Source organism: Pezoporus occidentalis, unplaced genomic scaffold (genome assembly GCF_034315485.1).
Source record: "Pezoporus occidentalis ecotype Australia unplaced genomic scaffold, CSIRO_AGI_Poc_V1 ctg16, whole genome shotgun sequence".
Classification (NCBI taxonomy): Eukaryota; Metazoa; Chordata; class Aves; order Psittaciformes; family Psittacidae; genus Pezoporus; species Pezoporus occidentalis.
Window position 1 is genome coordinate 6634678 of NW_026913425.1, and position 19843 is coordinate 6654520.

Here is a 19843-nt window from a genome sequence, read left to right on the forward strand (position 1 = left end):
ACTCAGATCATCCCCTTGTATGGCACATCCTGTTTTAATTTAAAAACCTGATCAGCCTATTTTTTAAGACATGTCTCTTAGAACCATGACCAATGATACAAGTTTTTGCTGTCCTGAGTCTGCTCAACTTTACACAGTTCTGTTATTAAAAGATGAAGAAAAAATGTTAAGCTTTCTACTGCAAGAAAATCCCTTACTTGTGGGGTAAAGGAAGAAAAAATTAGAAGGGTGTTGGGAACAGGATCTTGGCATCACAGAACATGTAAAAGGCTGTAAGTTGTCTTTCAAAAATTAGAGGATTTGTAATACTGACATTTCAGTTACATGTCAGTGAGACATCTGGTATTGGGGAAGAAAAATGTAATGAAACAAGTGCTCTGGTTCTTCAAGTTGTTTTGCTTTTCACCAGTTCACATGACACTGCTCATTATTTTTCTTTTGAACAAAATTACCTAAAATAAATACTATGGTTTATGGGTTTCCTTTTGGTTTCTTTAAAGTTTATATTCAAACTTCAGAATTCTGCTGTGTTAACTGTGTGTTCTACTGCCCCATGTAATAAAGCCTACTTTGTAAAGATAAATGCAAAACCTGCATATTTTATTGTGGTGGCAGCTACAATGAGCATAGCCAGCCTAGATCCAGGTTGCAGTCGTAGTCTGAGGTATTTGAGACCAGACATACAACACCAGAAAGCAGTAAATTGTTGATGTGTACCAGGAAGTCATATTTAATTAGTCATTTAGGTGGCCGCAATTGAAATAAGCTAGTCCATTCCTAAATACTGAAGATCTTGGTGCAATCAAAGCCATTTGCTTCAGGCCACTTTGGATGATGGACAAAAGTGTTTAAGTCTCTTTGAGAAGAAGTAGGGAAGAAGACTTTCAAGAGCGTGAAAACAAGGAAGAAGTTGCACTGAAGAGCCTTGCAGCTTACTGATTCTTGATTCAGTAGCAAAGGGAGCATGATCTGATTGAAATAACAGGAAAAGAAAATCATTTTAATGTTATGAAGAGTATAACAGTCTTAAAGCATCATGGCTGCCAGAGAAGTAGCCATGATGCTTTACTGCTGTATGTGTTGCTGTATGTACAATGTAGTTCAGCATCACAGAGTAAGGAGGTAAGGAGTTGCTGCAAATGAATGATATTTGACATGAGAAACAACATGGAAACAGAACTTAAGTTCAGTTTCATGATCAGCTCTGTAGCTATTCAGCTGGTACGTGTGTATCTCAAAATACAAGCTGATAAGCAGAGACATAACTTTAGTGTGGTCTGCGTACTCCCCTGGGTACAGTTACTTCTTTCTTGCCTCTTACCTGTGTTTAACTATTTCTATATTAAACTCTATTTTCCTGTCTTGGATTGACAGCTCCTTCTGACAACTGGGCTTTATTTTTCTTTGAAGAATACAGATTCTTCACATGTCATGGAAGGAAGATCTTGCTTCAACCAGTGCACCTGCTTTTTAACACTGCTGCTTGCTATGACTTATGTGCTCAATATGCTGTTATGATGTGAAATTTGGTGAACCTGAGTATAGTAGAATAAAGGAGAGGCTTAAAGTCAGGATATAAACATCAACAGACATCATCCAGCAAGTTGCCTAGTTGTATGTAAGATCATGACAGTAAGGGGGAAAAAATGAGTGTTGTCTCTGCTTAAGTTCTGATTACTGTGAAGGTGAGCAAAGAAACATTTCTGTTTGAGAAACTCTGGGGATGATCTGACCAGTAACATCTTTGTTTCTCCAGAATAATTTGCACAGACAAATGGGAAAAGAAGATATGCTTTCACATAGCATAGTTTTGTTGTTTTTTTTTTCTTTCCTTTAGTCAACTGTTACGACAAAAAGCAGAGGCTGCAAAGTGATCTTAAGTTCCTCTTCTTCTGTTTCACCAACACAGAAATGAAACTTAAACCTAGGAGTGACTTTTTAGATTTATTTTTTTGTAAGGAAGGTTCAGCATTTTGTTGCCATATTTAATATATCAGAAGGAGGAATGGAAAATTACACTTAATTTTCATGAGATTTAGCCTTCTAAATTTTATGTAACATTTTTTGTTTAAAACAGTCTTGAATAAATCACTTGGATTTTATTGGATACAGCCAAGATCTATGTCAGCAAGAGTACGGGACTCGGTGGCGTGTCAGCTTCCTTTAAGGAAAGAGCGTCTAGTTGCACTTGTTACATGGTACTCCTGTAGCCAGCAATGTTGTAGGAAGGTGGAATATGAGCAAACATTACAGGCATTGTGTGTTTGCTGGCTTGTACTGAGTTCATCACAGTTCTTTGTTGGTGTGAACCTCCACATATTATTATGACGTGATCAGATAACAGTTATATACCGCTGGTGTGTTTTGCCACAGAGGCAAATTTACCATTATAAGAGATACTAAGAAAACTCCTGTGAACTTACCTCAGTTGCTGGTCAAGCATGAGGTACATCCTCTACAAAGAAGCAGGTGACACCTAAAGCTTCGGTAAGGCTTTGTTGTCCTGGGGTACAAAGTTGTGTTTAATGATGGGCATGATGCTGTAATACTCTGTCATGCAATAGCATTCTTTGCAGGGATACCACTGCCAGTGAAGAAGTGATTGGGAATATATTGGGAACGTGTGCCTTAACAGAAAAAAAATCCCATGGTAAGTGGCATGTAGACATACTGATTATTGTCTCCTCCAGCATTTCATGAATCCCTGCTTGTAAACACCTTTAAAACCGTACGCAGCAGCAGCTGTTCTGCCAGTGTGTTCATACCCAGCCTGTGTTGTCCCTAGCACAGCTCAGCACCTCCTCAGCCTGCCCAGTCACAGCAACCAAAGATGGACCCACCACCTCCCACTTAGGTGGCAGGAAGAAGACAGAAGCACGGTGAGAACGTTTGAAGCCCAAGAGGAATTAGAGGGAAGTGCGGCTTTATGACTGATTCTAGGGCTAAAGTTAACAATTAGGACCACTGTTTGGGATGCATTTTTGTGTGCAACAGGAAGATGGAGAGGAGGAAATGGTGAATATAAATATGCTTTCTGCTGTATTGTATACAAGACCCACCACAGCTGCTGCCATCCAAGCAAGCTAGGTTTGGAAAACCTTGGTCTGCTCTGAATTACATTTTCTTCACTTCTGATTTTGTGCCGCCTTCACTGGCACCTGGTCTGATATCATTGTTTTTAATCTTGTGACTGGAAAGATCTTGTTCTAAAGGCATGATTAGATTTCATGACCTTGTATATAATGGGTTTGTTGCAGGAATTCAAACACTAGTATTTAGCAACAAGCTAGAGCAGTGTATCTTGTCTGGTAGTACTCCAGCGAGTTAAAACCATGTAAACTCTCTTTTGTTTTTTTTTTTACTTAATTTCCCCCCAAAAAGACAATAGAGTTGCTGACACTACAGATGAAAAGGAATATTTGATGAATTTTTCTGTTCATGTGCTGAAGTAGACTGCTGATAATTCAGTTCATCAAAAAAGATGAAAACTTAAAATGATCTGTTTGGTCTGGACCTGATGAATATACTAGCAGTTTTGGAAACCTTACTTCTATGTGTCTCCTCAGGCATTTTCTTTCCTGCATGTGACAGAATATTTTTTGAGTTATTCCTTTGTCCATGCTTGTATGGACAAAGAATGTATAAAGAATGTATGAAACTATGAAATAAATAATTGTGTCATTGATAAATGGGTATGTGTGTTTAAGTTGGGATTCACATTGCTGATAGCTTGATTTGTGTGGCCAGGTTTGGCAATCAAGGAAGGGCCTACTTGATGCCACATGAGCTGTTAAGATGAAGCCTAGACTCTTTTTATAGCTTCAGTGAAAAATGAGGTACTGAGCAGTTCTTCATCTCTTAAACTAACACCCCAAACCCAAGTAACCAGAGACTTCAGCAAAGGAAGAATGTCCAGTTCCTTTCATTAGACCTGCCATGAACAGAAAGACGTGTGTGAAACCTGTCTAACACCCAAACCATTGTCTTACTGTACAGAATGGTTAATGGAGCTTCCTGCTTTGATTTTTTTATTGCTTGCGATTCTCCTCCATAGCTTGTAAGTTGCTACGAACAGAGGCACAGCACCTCATGGAAGCTTTTGAAATCAAACAACAAAAGGGATGGTTATGTTTCTCAAAAACAGTATTCTGAGAAACAGAGGAGAGCAGACTTCCTGCCATGGATGAGCAGCTCTTCCAGTGACAGGTTATCTACAATGCAAAGTTAAGCTACTGGAAAGCAATTCCATGTGGCAGTACCTACTGTACTAGTGGAGAGCTGCAGAGCATTTTTTTTCCTCCCATTTCCTTTCTTTCATACAGGAGATAGAATGAAATGGAACTAAGAGACAAGAATGAAAACAGGACAAGCTAAACTGAGTTGCCTCTGCTACCCCAGAATTCACCAGCAGAAGCCACATTTGGCTTCTGTCTCTTCCCCTTTCACATGAAGTCTGAGCCCTGCTTAACTGCAGAAGCAGGGAAATCCACACCAAGGCTGAGAGAGAGCTACCAGCCAGGAAGCATCACTTTGTAGCACAAACCACAGAACCCTTAATGAAAAAGGCCTTTTTAAAAGGTTGAGCTGTAAGTGCAGGCGAAGACAACTGCAGTTGGACCTGCTTAGTGTTAACCTGAGCTGGTACCTAGTGTTGATACGTGTGAGTTTTCCTTACACATTCCAAATGGTTTTGGGGTAAGAGAAACCTGTATCCTGGGTGCACATGTGTATTGGCAAAATACCACCCCAGGTGAGGAGCTGGCGTTTATTTATGCCTGACACCTTGTTGCCTCTACCTGCCCGAACAACTCCACCTGTATGCCAGAGGGCCAAAGAAAGGACCCGGGCTATTTCCTCTGCCTGCAGCGCGGTGAGTGCCGGTCTGCCCTGCCCCTGCTTTACCCTGCCCGGGGGCTGCGCTTGCCTAAGGGGAAGACCGGACTGGATCGGCGCTGCCCGAGGGCGGTGTGGGGCCTGTCTGGGGCCCAGTCTCGCCCACTGCTTCCCGGCTTGGCTCTCCAGAGCTGCCCTCGGCCCGGGCGGGAATGGTGGAGGGTGTGACAGCCGCAGCGCGCTTTCCAAAAGGAAAAGGGCTGGGGCGATGTGCAAGGATTTCCGCCGCTGCGCACGTTCACAGGTACAAGGCTCTTTTCCTCCTCCTTCCTCACTGCGCTTGCTGAAATGCTTGCCTTACCTGCCTCTTCTCTTCAAAATACCTACCGGCGGTTCGGGGTCGCCTGTGTTAAGCCTTGGGGAGGGGGGGGAAGTTCCTGCCCTGTGCCAGGGCGCTCCGCGGCAGGCAGCCTGCAGGGGCCACCGGGGCAAGGCGCGGGTACCGGGGCCCGGCGGGGCAGGCAGTGTCAGGGCTGAGACGCCAGCTGTGCAGAAGGGCAGATCCCTCCTCCCACTCTGAGCGATTTCAGTGAGGAAGGTGAAATGCGGAAGCTGTCAGCCAGAACTGTCAGCAGACTGTCGGGGGGTTAGCCCGGAGCATGCAGTTAACAAAAATAAGATGAAATAAAGCCGCCCTTCGTGCGTGCAGCCGGCGTCCGTCCTCGTCGGCAGCCGGCACCCGCGGCTGCTCTCCCGCATGGCGACTTTACCCGCCGCGGACAGGAGGGCGTTCGCCCTGAAAATCAGCAGGTAAGGAAGACGCTTTCCTCCTACCTCGCAACTACCCCTCGCCAGCCTCATCCTGAGATCTGGCCAAGGCAGGCAAGCGGGCTGCAGGAGTGTCGGCTCCTCTCCGGGACACCTGCTCCCGATAGCCGGGACGACGGGCACCCGGAGCGGGCACAGCGGCTCCGCCCGACGGCTCCTGGCGCCGCAAGCGGCGACCCTCGGGACGTCCCGCCGGTCCGCAACCGTCCGCAGAGGTGCCTCTCTCGGGTGCGCTTCTGCAGTACAGTTTACGCTCACGAAGTGTGCAGAGACGGGGCCAGCTGTGGGTTCACGTCCTCTGGAAGGGAGGAAACGTCCAGTCTCACCCCAGCAGGTTTTTTCCCTGTCTGCTCTCTCCGAGCAACCCCCGAGGCGGCTGGAGGCGAGCGGAGGGTTGGGGCTCCTGCTCCGCACGAACAGTCAAAACGACCTGGTGCCTGAATTAGCGCTCCTAGGAAATGAGTGGTTTATGTAGCGCATCGCTACTGCAGTGGCATACATGCCTGGTTTGTTTTTTCTTTTTCTTCCCCCCCCCTTTCACCTATGAAAAGAAAATACCCTCCTGATGATAGAAAATAAATTTACCTCTCCTCTTCCCTCCCAAAACCAGATAAATTCGAGTTCAGCGGTTGGAGCACCATATTCCTGCTACTGAGCTTGCTCTTTGCTGGGCTTTGGTGCCTTTCCCAGGGGAGTGCTGACTCTCAGCCGGTCTGTGTTCTGTGGTGGCTGGCAGTAAAAAAAAAAAACAAACAATTATTTTCATATTGTTAGATTAAAGGAAAACACAGGCCTCCTTTTCAAGTCTTGTCATCTGAGGCAAAAGCTGTGTTTCCAGGGTGTTGCTGTAAGTACAAGGTAACTGAGTTTGCTGACACATGGAAGAACAAATAGCATAATGGTAATTTAAACTGAGGATAAGTCTCTGTGCCAGAGAGAAAAGTATGCAAAGAAACTCCACCTCCTCAGCAATTTATTGGAAGGCATGGGGTTTGCAGTTACAGAGGATAAAATTAGCTCTGATGTGCCTTTCCCATGGCAGAATGCGCATCACTGTACCTTTCTGTGTCCTTTGGGAATTAATTACAAATATATGGTAGCATATTCACTAGAGTAAAACGTCATATTGAGAAGCCATCAGATGAGCAGTTCACTACAGGATCCTGCCGCAACTCCTGATCATTTGAACACTTGCTTGAATAAAGAGCATAACTGGCTGTTATTTACAGGGTTGGGTTATTTTCTTTCTTCCTATTTTTAGGGTTAGTCTTTTGGCAGCTTTTCCCAGCTGTGGTGATGGTCACTGTTCATCTGTATGACTAGAGCCTTACAAAGTAGTGGAATCATAACAATTAATCTGGCTTCATTTCACAAGGGCTTACAAAAGTTTTTCTAGTAAAAAGATTTGAAATTAAGCCAAAGTTATAATTTTTTAGATTTCTTTTGACTCAACAGTGAAATTCTGAGTACTTCTTGTACTAAATAAAATGTTCAAATATGTTATTCATCATGTTCTGAATACGATTTCAGTTTAACAGTCTGCATATTTATTTTGCAAGTAAAAATACTATCTTCTGCATTGTATGGTAGAAATTACATATATTTGCAAAGAGAACATTATGTTGCCCTTTCTTCAAAAGGACGGGGTCATGTTTACATGACTTAGGTGCAGTTTGCTCTACTGACAGTGGAGTGATACATCTTCATGGGCAAAGTTTTTACTGTGGTGGTTTGGGGGTTCTTTTTTTGGAAGTAATTTTCAAAATAAAGTAATAGGTCAGTGTTAACTTTCTTGCCTATGCACAAAAGGGTTATTTACAGCTGTGAAATTTTGCTCCTCTTTCTTCAGAGTTCCTGAGTTTACTTATTAAAAATTCAGCTTTTATGGAAAGTTCGATGTTCCTGGCAAGGCATTTACAGGAGTTATTACTGTATATTGCTACTAATCCTATATAATTACTCTCCATTCACTACAGATTTGCATGCAAGCTCTTCTATTCCTCACTCTTTCTCTAACCAGTGACTTGGCAAAGCTATATTCTGATTTTATGAGGACCACCAGAACATTAGGCTCTGTATTGCTTCATCAGTACATCAGCTGCCTCCCTGCAAGCTATTTAAGGTGTACCCTGGTGTATCTGGTGAAGCATGAACTATGCTGAACACTGTTCTATAGAAAAAAAGCAGTGTTATCATCCAAAATGTTGTGTAGGTGGTCTCACCATGATTTAAAGTTAGTGTGAGTTATTGATCATGAGCACTGGAACTGCAGGTGCTTCTGGAACAGCTGTTACATGACAAGCATCACATTTGTTTAAAACCAGGTCAAACTTTAAAATCAGTCCTTCAGCTGCCTTCAGACTTGTAAGCTGCATACGCAACCTGCCCACATAACCATGTCTTCCTATCACTTTACTCTTCCTTTCACCCATCTGGTGTCTGTTGCCCCAGCCTGTTGCTTCCTGCCTTTTGTAATCCTGCAGAGACTTGCATATATGTTTTTAATGCATGTATGAGAGTAGTTCCTTCTGTTTTAATGGGACAACTTCTATGTGCAACAATGTTCATCTCATACCTAGGAGTGAAGGAGCCCCCATGTTAGTTTAGTGTCCCTCATGCTAGGCAGCATTCCTACCACTATCACCCAGAGATAAGTTGCTGAAAATTTTGCAGGAACTCAAAGAGCATCCTCGTCAAATAACAATTTATTTTTTTTTTATTATGTGATAAATTAAATTCCAGTCCAACTTTATATGTTCTTCAAAATGAATCCTAAAGTATCACTTGAAAGTAAGTGACTTAAAAGTTGTAACTGTCTTTCCAAATCACTTCCTGCACTGAACACGGGAAGGGGAAGAAAACCTCCACTAATGTGCAGCAGTAAGAGACCTTTATGGTTCTCTTCAAGATGGTTAGGTGTCTGTGGTGTTTGGAAGCCAGAATGGGACATGGACGAGCAAATCATCCTTGTTGAGTCGAGTCTGAGATAGTGTGTGAAGGTTGTACTTTCCAGTTAGAGTATTTTACCCAGAAACCAAGAAAGTCGAAAAATAATTTCATAACCTGATGAAAAAAACCAGCTCATCGTTGCTGAAAGTGTGGGCTCTAACATGCACCAGCTGAGCAGTGTATGTCTGAGAGACCACAAAAGCTGAATTTTAATCAGTTTGCCTCAGCAGCGTGTTAGGATAAACACAGCATTACGGAAGAGATTTTCTATTTTTATTGCTTTTATTCGGGTAGTGTTGTTTACTATTTTATCTTCCACATCGATCTCGCAACAGTAGTTACTTGTTTTGACTTCAGATGAAGAAAGCTGGGCTTTAGGTACCCACCTGGAACTCTGGCCACCAGTGCTATACATCCAAAACATTTCAACACATATATTGCAAAACAGAAAACTATCAAGAGCAGCAATGCAGCTCTCTAACAGATCAGTTAGCTTTCAGTCATGCAACTCATGCAATTAAAAACCCTCCCAGTAGACATACTCCTCAGGTGTCTCTACAGACAACCAATGTCTGTACTTTACAAGTGTTATGAAACAAATTTTTAGCATTTACTTCTATCATTGCATTTCCTTGTCCCTGAAATTGTCCAGTTGCCAAACAAAACTTTTTTTTCCTGTTCTAGTTTTAACAAGTGTACTTAAGGATGAGTTTACATGCATAGATTCTTATTAAAAAAAAACAAACAAACAACTGACATTACCAATATTAAAGCAAACAATTAGCTTTAAATTAAAGCTAAGATTTAATTTCAAAGCAATGATTTCAAATTTTTAAAAGCCTAATATAAAAGTCAAACCCCTACCTAATTCTCAAATAATACCATCAATTCTACTTTACAATAATTATAACAATTAATTTAAATTATTTCTGCCTGAAATAAAGAGGTGAGCTTGGGTTTTACATTGTATGACGTCTCAGTTCTGAAGGTTCACGAGAAATTACCCTAAATGGCAAAGGCTGTTGCAGTGGGGTCAGGTACAGTGCAAAACGGTTTCAGTGGCAGAACAGGCCACTTCCTATGTACCCTGATAGCAGATTTCTGTTCAGTGCTTATAGAGCTGAGGCCAGCATTTTTTGATTGAATTTTAATAAAACCCTTGGTATATAGATATAATAAAACGGTAATGACTTTTAAAAAGCATTGTCCAGACTCGTATGTAGGCCAAGCTATTTCTTTTAATTATTTTTTTTCTTTTAAACTTAGAATTTATTAAATCAACAGCAGGGAGAAGCTCAGTCCTTTGTATGTACAATGTACATAGTAAGTATAAAGATACAGTGCATTTTTAAAAAGATGTAGTAAATTTTCATAGTTAGTTTCTTACATAGAATCATTAAATATTTAGGGTTGGAAAAGACCTAAATAAAATTACCAGTCTTCTAATAGCAAAGTAATTTTCCATGTGTTTGCTGCATACCTAAAAAGCACATTCATACTTTATCAACTTTTAAAAGCTGCTTCTTACCAAGTATGACATTGAGCCATAGCCTTATAATATGTGATGTCAGGACAGTGATAGTATTAAAAATCCTGTGCTTGTTTTTACTGAGTCAGCCTAATTCAAGAGAGAGAGGACAGCACACTTGATGAAGGAGTTGAATCCTGCTTTACTCTCATGAGTTGCACCCAGGGAATCTGTCTAAGTGGGGATAACTCAAGTTAGTTTTTGCAGATTTATATTCAAGACAGCTTTTTTCAAGCAATCAAATAACAAACCATTTGAATTAATCTAAAATCCATACCCTATGGATTTTAATGCACAGTGCACTATGGCTTTTAAGAAAGGTTAAAAAATTCCAATTTGACACTGCTGTGGGAAAAGACTACTTACATACTGTATGTGTGAAATAGCAGTGGGTTTGTGTTTGTCTTTAAGTTTAAAACCATCACTAATATTAAACACTAATATTAATATTAAACACTAATCAAAGGTTAAAGGTAAAAATGTAGGATGTATGTTTCATATGTTACGTATAACAGTATGTTAGAAAGTTTATAGTAAATGGCCAGTTTCCTTAAGTCTTCCATAAAATAAATGAGAAGCTGATTTTTTAAATCCTTTGGAGAAAATTACTTGGAGTTGCATGTGCAATGATGTCCTGGGTTCAGCAGTAGCAGTCATTTTTTCTCCTTCTTAATGGCTGGTGCAGTGCTGTGTTTTTGACTTTTGGCCTGGGAACAGCACTGATAACACCGATGTTTTTAGTTACTGCTCAAATGTTTAGTTTGACCAAGGACTTTGTGAGTCTCATGCTCTGCCAGGGAGGAGGGAAAGCCAGGAGGAAGCAGAGACAGGACACCTGGCCCAAGCTAGCCAAAGAAGTATTCCATACCACAGCACGTCATGCCCAGGATGTAAACTAAGAGTTACCCAGAAGGGCTAGCTCACTGTGGGGTTGGACTAGGTATCAGTCGGTGCTCGGTCGGGCTGGGTGTTATTGGTCGGCGGGTAGTGAGTGGTTGTATTCTCCTCCCTTGTTATTTCCCTTCTCATTATTATTATTGGTGGCAGCAGCAGTGATTTGTGTTATACCTTAGTTACTGGACTGTTCTTATTTCAGCCCATGGGAGTTGCATTCTTTTGATTCTCCTCCCCATCCCTCCGGGAGCAGGGGGAGGGCAAGAAGTGGAGGGTGGGGGTGGTGAGAGAGAGACTGTGTGGCTGACTTGCCGACTGCGTTTAAACCATGACAAGGGAATATAAAGACCAGGTTGGCATCTTAAGACGATAGAAAGGCTTGAGTTGGAAATGACCTTCAACAGTCCCATAGTCAAACCCCCCTGCCATGGCAGGGATATCTTCCACTAGACCAGGTTGCTAAAAGCCCCATCCAGCCTGGTTTTCAACACTGCCAGGGATAGGGCAGCCACAGCTTCTCATCACCCAGTTCCAGTGCCTCATCACCCTCATCATAAATAATATTTTCCTTATATCTAGTCTCAGACTATCCTCTTCTGGTTTAAAACCATTGTTCCTTGTCCTATCACTATAGGCTAAAAAAGTCTCTCTCCATCTTTCTTATAATCCTCCTTTCATCACTGAAAGGTTACTAGAAGTCTCCCAGGGGCCTTCTCTTCCCCAGGCTGAACAATTCCAGCTCTTTCAGCCTTTCTCCATAGAGGAGGTGTTCCAGCCATCTGATCATTTTTGTGGCCCTCCTCTGCACCTTCCCTAACAGGTCCATATCTGTCTTGTATCTAGGGGCCGCAGAGCTGAACGCAGTACTCCAGGTGAGGTGTCACAGAGCAGAATAGAGGGGTAATTACCTCCCTCAATCTGCTGATCATGCTTCATTTTCTGCAACCCAGGATACAGTTGGCTTTCTGGGCTGCAAACACACATTGCCAGCTCACATCCCATTTTTCTCCCACCAATATCCCCAAGTCCTTCTTCTCAGGGCTGCTCTCAAAGCATTCATCACCGAGCCTGTACCGATCTTGGGAATTGCCCTGACCCAGGTGCAGGACCTTGCACTTGGCCTGGTTGAACTTCACATGGGCCCACCTCTCCAGCCTGTCACAGCCCCTCTGGCATCCCTTCCCTCTAGCGTGTCAACTATAGTACTTAGCTTGATGTTGTCTGCAAACTAGCTGAGGGTGCACTCAGTCCCACTATCTATGTCATTAATGAAGATATTAAATTGTATTGCTCCTTGTACTAACCCTTGAGGAACACCACTCGTTACTGGTTTCCATTTGGACATTGAGCTGTTTACTGTAACTCTTTAGATGCATCCATTCAGTTAGTTCCTTTCCAACTAACAATCCATGCATCAAATCCATGTTTCTCCAATTTAGATGTAAGAAAGTTGTGGGGGACCATACTGAAGTCCAAGCAGATGACATCTTGCTCTTCCCTTGTCTACTGATGCAGTCACTCCATTGTAGAAGGCCACCAGATTAGTCAGGCCCAATTTGTCCTATTGAAGCCACACTGGCTGGCTTTAGTCACCTCCCTATATTCCAAATGATCAACATAACTTCCAGGAGAATCTGTTCTATGGTCTTACTGGGCACTAAGGTAAGGCTGACTAGTCTTGTTCCTTCATACTTGTTTTGTTTGAGAGCCTTTTTATTTACCTTCAGGAAATACTGGAATGGTTGTCTTTCAGGAATATCTTTACACTTTTTTTAACCCTAATTAATTTTTGTATTCATTTTTTTTTCTAGTTCTTCAGCTGGGTCCAACATGTGGCTTTTTTTCCCAATCGCCAAAGCGTGTGTCTTCCATTTCCGTTTTACAGGGGTAGATTACAAACTGACCAAAGTATCTGCTCATTTCTTTCACAGAATCACAGAATGACTGAGGTTGGAGAGGACCTCTGGAGGTCATTTTGTCCAACCCCTCTGCTCAAGCAGAGCCACTTAGAGCTGGCTTCCTAGGACCATGTCCTAGCTGTTGAAGATTTCCAAGGAGTAGACTCAACAACATCTCTGGGCAATCTGTGCCAGGGATCAGTAACCCTCATAGTAAAAAAAGCATTTCAGCAGTAACTTCCTCTGTTTCAGCTTGTGCCCGTTGCCTCTGTTCCTGACACTGGCCACCACTGCAAAGAGCTTGGCTCCATCTTTTTTGTGCTCTCCCATCAGATATTTGTACCCACAGAGGAGGTCACCCCTGAGCCTTCCTTTCTCCAGGCTGAACAGTCCCAGTTGTCTCAGCCTTTCCTCACTGGAGTGATGCTCCAATCTCTTCAGCAGCTTTGTTACCCTTGATTGGTCTCTCTTCAATATGTCTATGCCTGTCTTGTATTGGGGGGCACAGACTTGCGCACAGAACCCAGTCATGTCTGTTCCTGGCAAAATCTTGGAGCAGATTCTCCTGGAAGGCATGCTAAGGTACACGAAAAACAACAAGGTGCTTGGTGACAGCCAGCATGGCTTCACTAAGGGGAAATCCTGCCTGACCAATTTGGTGGCCTTCTATGATGGGGCTACAGAACTGATGGACAGGGGTAGAGCAGTTGATGTCATCTACCTGGACTTGTGTAAAGCGTTTGACACTGTCCCACAGGACATCCTTGTCTCTAAATTGGAGAGACAAGGATTTGATAGGTGGACCACTTGGTGGATAAAGAACTGGCTGGATGGCCGCACGCAAAGAGTTATGGTCAATGGCTCAATGTCCGGCTGGAGACCAGAAACTATAATCAGGGGATGAGTGTTGGGACCAGTCTTGTTCAACATCTTTGTCGATGACATGGACAGTGGGATTGAGTGCGCCCTCAGCAAGTCTGTTGATGACACCAAGCTGTGTGGTTCAGTTGATACACTGGAGGGAACGAATGCCATCCAGAGGGACCTTGACACGCTCGTGAGGTGGGCTGATGCCAACCTCATGAAGTTTAACCGTGCCAAGTGCAAGGTCCTACACCTGGGTCAGAGCAATCCCAGGCACAGCTACAGGTTGGGCAGAGAAGAGATTCAGAGCAGCCCTGCAGAGAAGGACTTGGGGGTGTTGGTCAATAAGAAAATGAACAAGAGCCAACCATATCCTGGGCTGCATCAAAAGGAGCGTGACCAGCAGGTCGAAGGAGGTGATCCTGCCCCTCTACTCTGCTCTTGTGAGATCTCACTTGGAGTATTGTGTGCAGTTCTGGTGTCCTCAACATAAAAAGGACATGGAACTGTTGGAACAAGTCCAGAGGAGGACCACGAGGATGCTCAGGGGACTGGAGCACCTCCTGTATGAAGACAGGCTGAGAAAGTTGGGGCTGTTCAGCCTGAAGAAGAGAAGGTTGCATGGAGACCTCATAAAAGCCTTCCAGTATCTGAGGGGGCTTATAAGAATGCTGGGGAGGGACTCTTCATTAGGGACTGTAGTTACAAGACAAGGGGTAATGGGTTAAAACTTAAACAGTGGCAGTTTAGATTGGATACAAGGAAGAAGTTCTTTCCTGTTAGGGTGGTGAGGCACTGGAATAGGTTGCCTAAGGAAGTTGTGAATGCTCCATCCCTGACAGTGTTCAAGGCCAGGTTGGACAGACCCCTGGGTGACATGGTTAGTGTGAGGTGTCCCTGCCCATGGCAGGAGTTTGGAACTAGATGATCTTAAGGTCCTTTCCAACCCTAACTATTCCATGATTCTATGTCTCACCAGCACTGAGCAGAGGAGAAGGAAGCTCTTCAACCTGCTGGTAATACTCTCCCTAGTGCACCCCAGGATAACAGTAGCCTTTGCTGCCAGGGCATATTGCTGTCTCATGTGCAACTTGGTTGAAGTCATAGTGTCATAGGACTAAAATGGTCATGGTCCTCTAGTTCTTTTGGGTCCTTTTCTGCAAAGTTTTTTCAGCTGCATGGCCATGATAGATTGGTGCATGAGGATGTTCCAGGTGCAGGGCTTTGCACTTTTCCTTGATGAATTTCACAAGGCTCCTGTCATCCCATTTCTATAGCCAGTTGAGGTCTCTCTGGAAGTCAAGCATGGCACTCTGGTGCATCATCCACTCCTCACAGGTCTGTGTCATTAGCAATCTTAATGAGGGTGCACTGTGCCCCATCATCCAGATCATTAATGAAGATGGTTTTGGTGAACTTGGCAGTCCTCAGGTAGTGGTTGGACTTGATGATCTTAAAGGTCTTTTCTATAATTTTTGTCCAACTCATTGTCTGCTCATCCAGCTCGTACTTCACCAGCTTTAGACATGTTTCCTTTAGACGTATGAAGAGCCCAATCTCCTATGTGTTACTTCTTCCCAGAAAAAAATCACTCCTGTGTTCCTGACTTGCTGTAAACTAATTTCTCCCAGCTTTTTACGGCATTATTTTCTTGGTGTCTTCTGGATTTGTATTCAGCATAAGGAGTAGATTGTACACGGCTCTAAAGCAGGTGCATAGGAAGAAGACAGGAAGCTCCACTTCTTCATACACTAGTCATAAAGGCTAGTTCGCATGGCAGCCTCTGCACATAGGTGCTTTACCTTCCATCCCACCACTTTCTGGATTCAAGGCAATCTGAGTGAGCAGAAAAGAAGAGGTACTTCTCCACTCCAAGGAAGAGATGTAACTTGCAGGAGTAACAATCTTCTAAATCTACCACAAAGTCAAGAATATTAAAGTAGGCTAGGGATGGGTACTATCTATTGTAAATACTGTAAACAGCTCTAAAGATAATAGAGGGAACTTCCTAGTGCTTGTAAAGTTATGTTTTCTTCTGTCCTAAAGATTTGCCTTTGCTAGTGTGAGTGTTCAGATTAGGCCAAATTTATGTTAGTGCAGAGTTTCCTAACGTATTTTTCAACTGCACTCCAGCAAAGGACAAATCTAAGCAAGTATATGGTTTGACAGGTCACTATGTATAACTCAAACCAGTATCAGCTGATTTGCATCTCACGTTCTGATTTGATGATTGTTGCATTTAAACCCAACTATATCATAGCCTGTCTGCATCCACACAGCCTGTGTAATTCACTAGGAGTGAGTTGTGCTGTAGATCATATGAGCTAGAATGTAGCTGGAGGCCACAGAAGAGACAACTGTGTGGAAGGAGGAACACTGCTATAATGTCTGATGTAGACTCAGCTTAAATAAAGCTGTCATGTTTTATATAAGCACAAAACTAATAAAAAGAAATGCAAATAATGCACAAATCCATGTCTGTCTGTTCAAAACTCTGTGTGTGTCCTTAAGATGTTTCTAATTCTGATGGGAAACTGTAAACATTGTTTCCTCCTCTAGCAGTGGAAGAAAGCAGTATCATGTATCGAGGTTATGCTATAGGACATTAATTCATAATGTTAATATAGATTCCTCTACGTAGATGTTCATTTTTCAAAGATGAGCTTATTCAGTTTTTACTGGAGTTGACATCCTATTGTCCATTGCAAAGACTAAAAGCACAGACCTTTCCTCTGTACACTGGGCAAAAGATTACAACATTTCCTGCCTCAAATACATCTAACTTTTAGGAAGCAGGAAAGAAAGCGTAAGAAAATGTCCTCTTAACTACTTTTCGGAGGATACTAATGCCTTCGGTTATTCACAGTGATTTACTTTTGGTTTGTGTTGTTTACCCCACACTTTATGTCTGCCTGCTATACAATCAAGGTGATAGTAGTCACTTAAGTAGTTGATGACAAACACAGGCCCATCCAGCCAAATCTCAATGAAAAATTACAACTGCAGAAAAGATAGGCTCCATAATACAGGTGTACTTTTTATCAGCAAGAAGGCAGCTGTAGAAACAAAGCATTTAGAGAACGGTTGGTTGTGCAAGCAGAATACTGTTGTTACTGTTGAGACAGACGGTATTGACTGCTGTTGTTAGCAGGAAGCTAATCTTTTCATCTGACTGTGTACTCAAGTTGTGTTTGAAATATAGCCATCTATTTCTTATTACAGTTGTTGAAGACTGGTGTTATACATTATGAATCAGACATAATAACCCCTGCTACATAATTAACGTACTGAAGCTTTTGCTTTGTCTCAGGAAGGTGGCTGGTGAGCAGGAATGGAACTTTAGGCTCTGAGCAGAAAAACTGCATTTTAAAATCCTTCTTTAAGATCTTATGCCCCTTGTAGACTTCAGATGTGTACATGCATTGTGAAGTCTCGGCTGAAGTTTATGATGAGTGTATTTTTTTATAATGCAGGAAATCCAAAGTTTACTCAAGAAAAACATAGCTGAAAATGAAAAATATCTTTATGTCCATGAGGTCCCACATATGAACATTCTTTTTTTATCTTTCCAAAGAGTCTTCATATTCAGACATGAAGTGCAAACCAGCAAGGAGGAAATATTTAATGTTGTATTTTATGCTCTCTACTGCTTTTAGGTTTTATGGTCATTAAAAATTACAGTTCATGAGCAGAGTTCAGCGTAGTTTTTCCTTTATTTTTTTTATTCTGACTTGATTTTTTTTTTAATTTGATTTGAAAACCACTCACTAGACTATAGTTTTATCTGTAGCAAGAGGAAAAAGTATAGCCTGTGAAAAGTGCTTACCTCATGACGTACTCACTCTAAATGCTTGCTGTCATGAATGCAGTTACAAAAAATAGGTCCAGGCCTAGATCAGTCTTTGGGCCAAGTTCAGATAGAAAGTCCACAATATTTTTCCTCAAGATCTTTATAGAATACATGATGAATCATGCAGTTTCCTGAGCTTCAATAATAAAAACCTGGAGACTTTTTATAAAGGAGTCAGCACACCTGGACTTCATACTAGTATTTTCCCTAAAGTCAAGCAAAGTAGATTAGGTAAGAGTAGGTTTTATTTCAGTTGTCACACGATCAAAATTTTGCAATTCTATCTTTGCAGTCATTATAATAACAAAACTTCATATTTAGAACATTGTTAGAGTAAAATTTAACCTTTCCCCAAGGTAAAATTTAACCTTTCCTTGAAATATTCCAGGTGAATTGCAAAGTGAAATTTAATTTGTAACTTATGATATAAAATGTCTTGCATCATCCAAATGTGTTTGTGAGAGAATGGAATTTGTACCTCTAGTGATAGCCGGCAGACACAAAAATATATTCTTTTTAACAACATAGTTGTTGGATTCTGTGGATATTCTTATTTTTAAAAGTGTGAGTGGAAGATCCAGGTTTCTAGTGTATCTTAGTTACTGCTCTGTCTCCCACCAAAGTAAAATCAAAATTCCGTGTTCTAAAAATGTCAGTTCCTCTTCATGTTCTTAAAACTGGGCCATGTTATTTTCAGGTATATTGCCCTAATAAAAGATACTACATTTTCTAGTTAAATTACAGCTCTAAAGAAAAAATGTTATTCTGAGAAGAAACTGGGAAAAAGAAAAAGTTAATCGTTTTCCTCTTACAGAAAGGTGACACTGAAGCTCCACAAATCTGTGTTCTTAGGAAATGGGGGACCAAAATATTAACACAAATTATTTGTCCAGTTCTGTGCCGCTTTCATTATTTCATTCTTTGGCTTTTGAAATACTCCCAGTGTTAAAGACCCACCTGGGAATATATTGTAAATTTCTTTGATGTTGTCGGTCATGAAAGAGGCAAAATACACATTTTTTTCCTTGTTGATAAAAATGCCAAATGTGACCATGATAAAAATAAAAACAACCCTCTAATAGCAAAAAGAAAAAAAATCCCTAAAATAATATTTATATTGTCTTCCTTATTATTCTTTATGTCTGACTTTTATCTTTTTACATTTATTATTAATGCTTGTTTGGAAGAAAGTAAAAATAAAACACAAACTATTAAAAATTGGGCTGGGTTTTGCAAAATGGTCAGCTTTATGGTAGCACTTTCTCAGTGAAGTTATTGTGAAGTTCAGGTAATGCATATGAGCTGAAAGACAAATCCTTGCATTTGTTTCATAATTACCCAGTTATGAACTGGTGGGATAGTGCAAAGAACACAAAAGTCTAAAAGTGCAAACTGATATATTTCTACTACATTTCAAGTCACAGTATCAAAGGAAGATGGCATGTATGATCACTAATGCTTTTGAAATTCCCCATATCACAGTTATTAAAAGCATGATTCACAAGGACAGGATTCCAAGTCTTCAGTTCCTTTGTGTGCATGAAAATATGGTTAACCTTTTCCTCCAATACCAGGACTAGGGAATTCATTTTGATGTGTGCTTATGTCTCTTGCTGAGGGAGAAACAGCGCAACTGAGCTGCACTGAAAAATCTTCACTGAATGAATGGTATACGTGACTGTGACTCAAATAAAAATGGACTTCTTGCCCATTTTACTTTGTAACAAGCTGCCACCATAACAAAGTTCATGATTTCCTCTTCTAGACATCTTTCTTTGTTCCTGCACCATCTCCTTTGAGAAGATTGCAATTAAATTTCAATTGTCTCAAATAAGATCTTTATTGCCTTAGCTGATACACAGTCTTAACATAGTAGACCCCTAAAAAATGGGTGTACCATAGGGTATATCACCTATCCGAGCCATCAAAGAAGTAGCAGCCAGTTCAGATCAACCACTGCTGTAAACATGGATTAATGAAGCAGAGCTCTGGTGCCTTATGGACTAGTTAGAAACTTAGAAGAAACGCAGGCAGTTCCACTGGTGGTACAAAAGGACTTCTAAGCAAGATTCCCATATTTGCTAGTTAAAGGTCTGTATTGTTGCCCAAAACTTTGTATGTGTTTGTGTGTGGGAGTGAAGGGGGGGGTTAGGGAGTTGTTAGGTTTTTCTCTTCCAGATTTTTTTGTTGCTCATTTTA

At 41.6% G+C, this 19843-nt stretch overlaps 1 protein-coding gene across 2 annotated transcripts in view; it reads left to right on the forward strand.

The window, feature by feature from the left end:
• Positions 1–5032: 5032 nt before the first annotated feature.
• The window catches only part of DOCK8 (dedicator of cytokinesis 8), a 94143-nt gene continuing 79332 nt past the window's right edge, over positions 5033–19843 (forward strand). Inside the window, exon 1 of one of the 2 annotated variants that reach the window (XM_062612510.1) lies at positions 5033–5137. In XM_062612510.1, the coding sequence (XP_062468494.1) occupies positions 5046–5137 (92 nt within the window). In that variant the 5' untranslated portion in view covers positions 5033–5045. Of the gene's footprint in view, positions 5138–5471; positions 5644–19843 lie in introns of those variants that run through there. The other variant, XM_062612511.1, reaches the window with a different exon arrangement.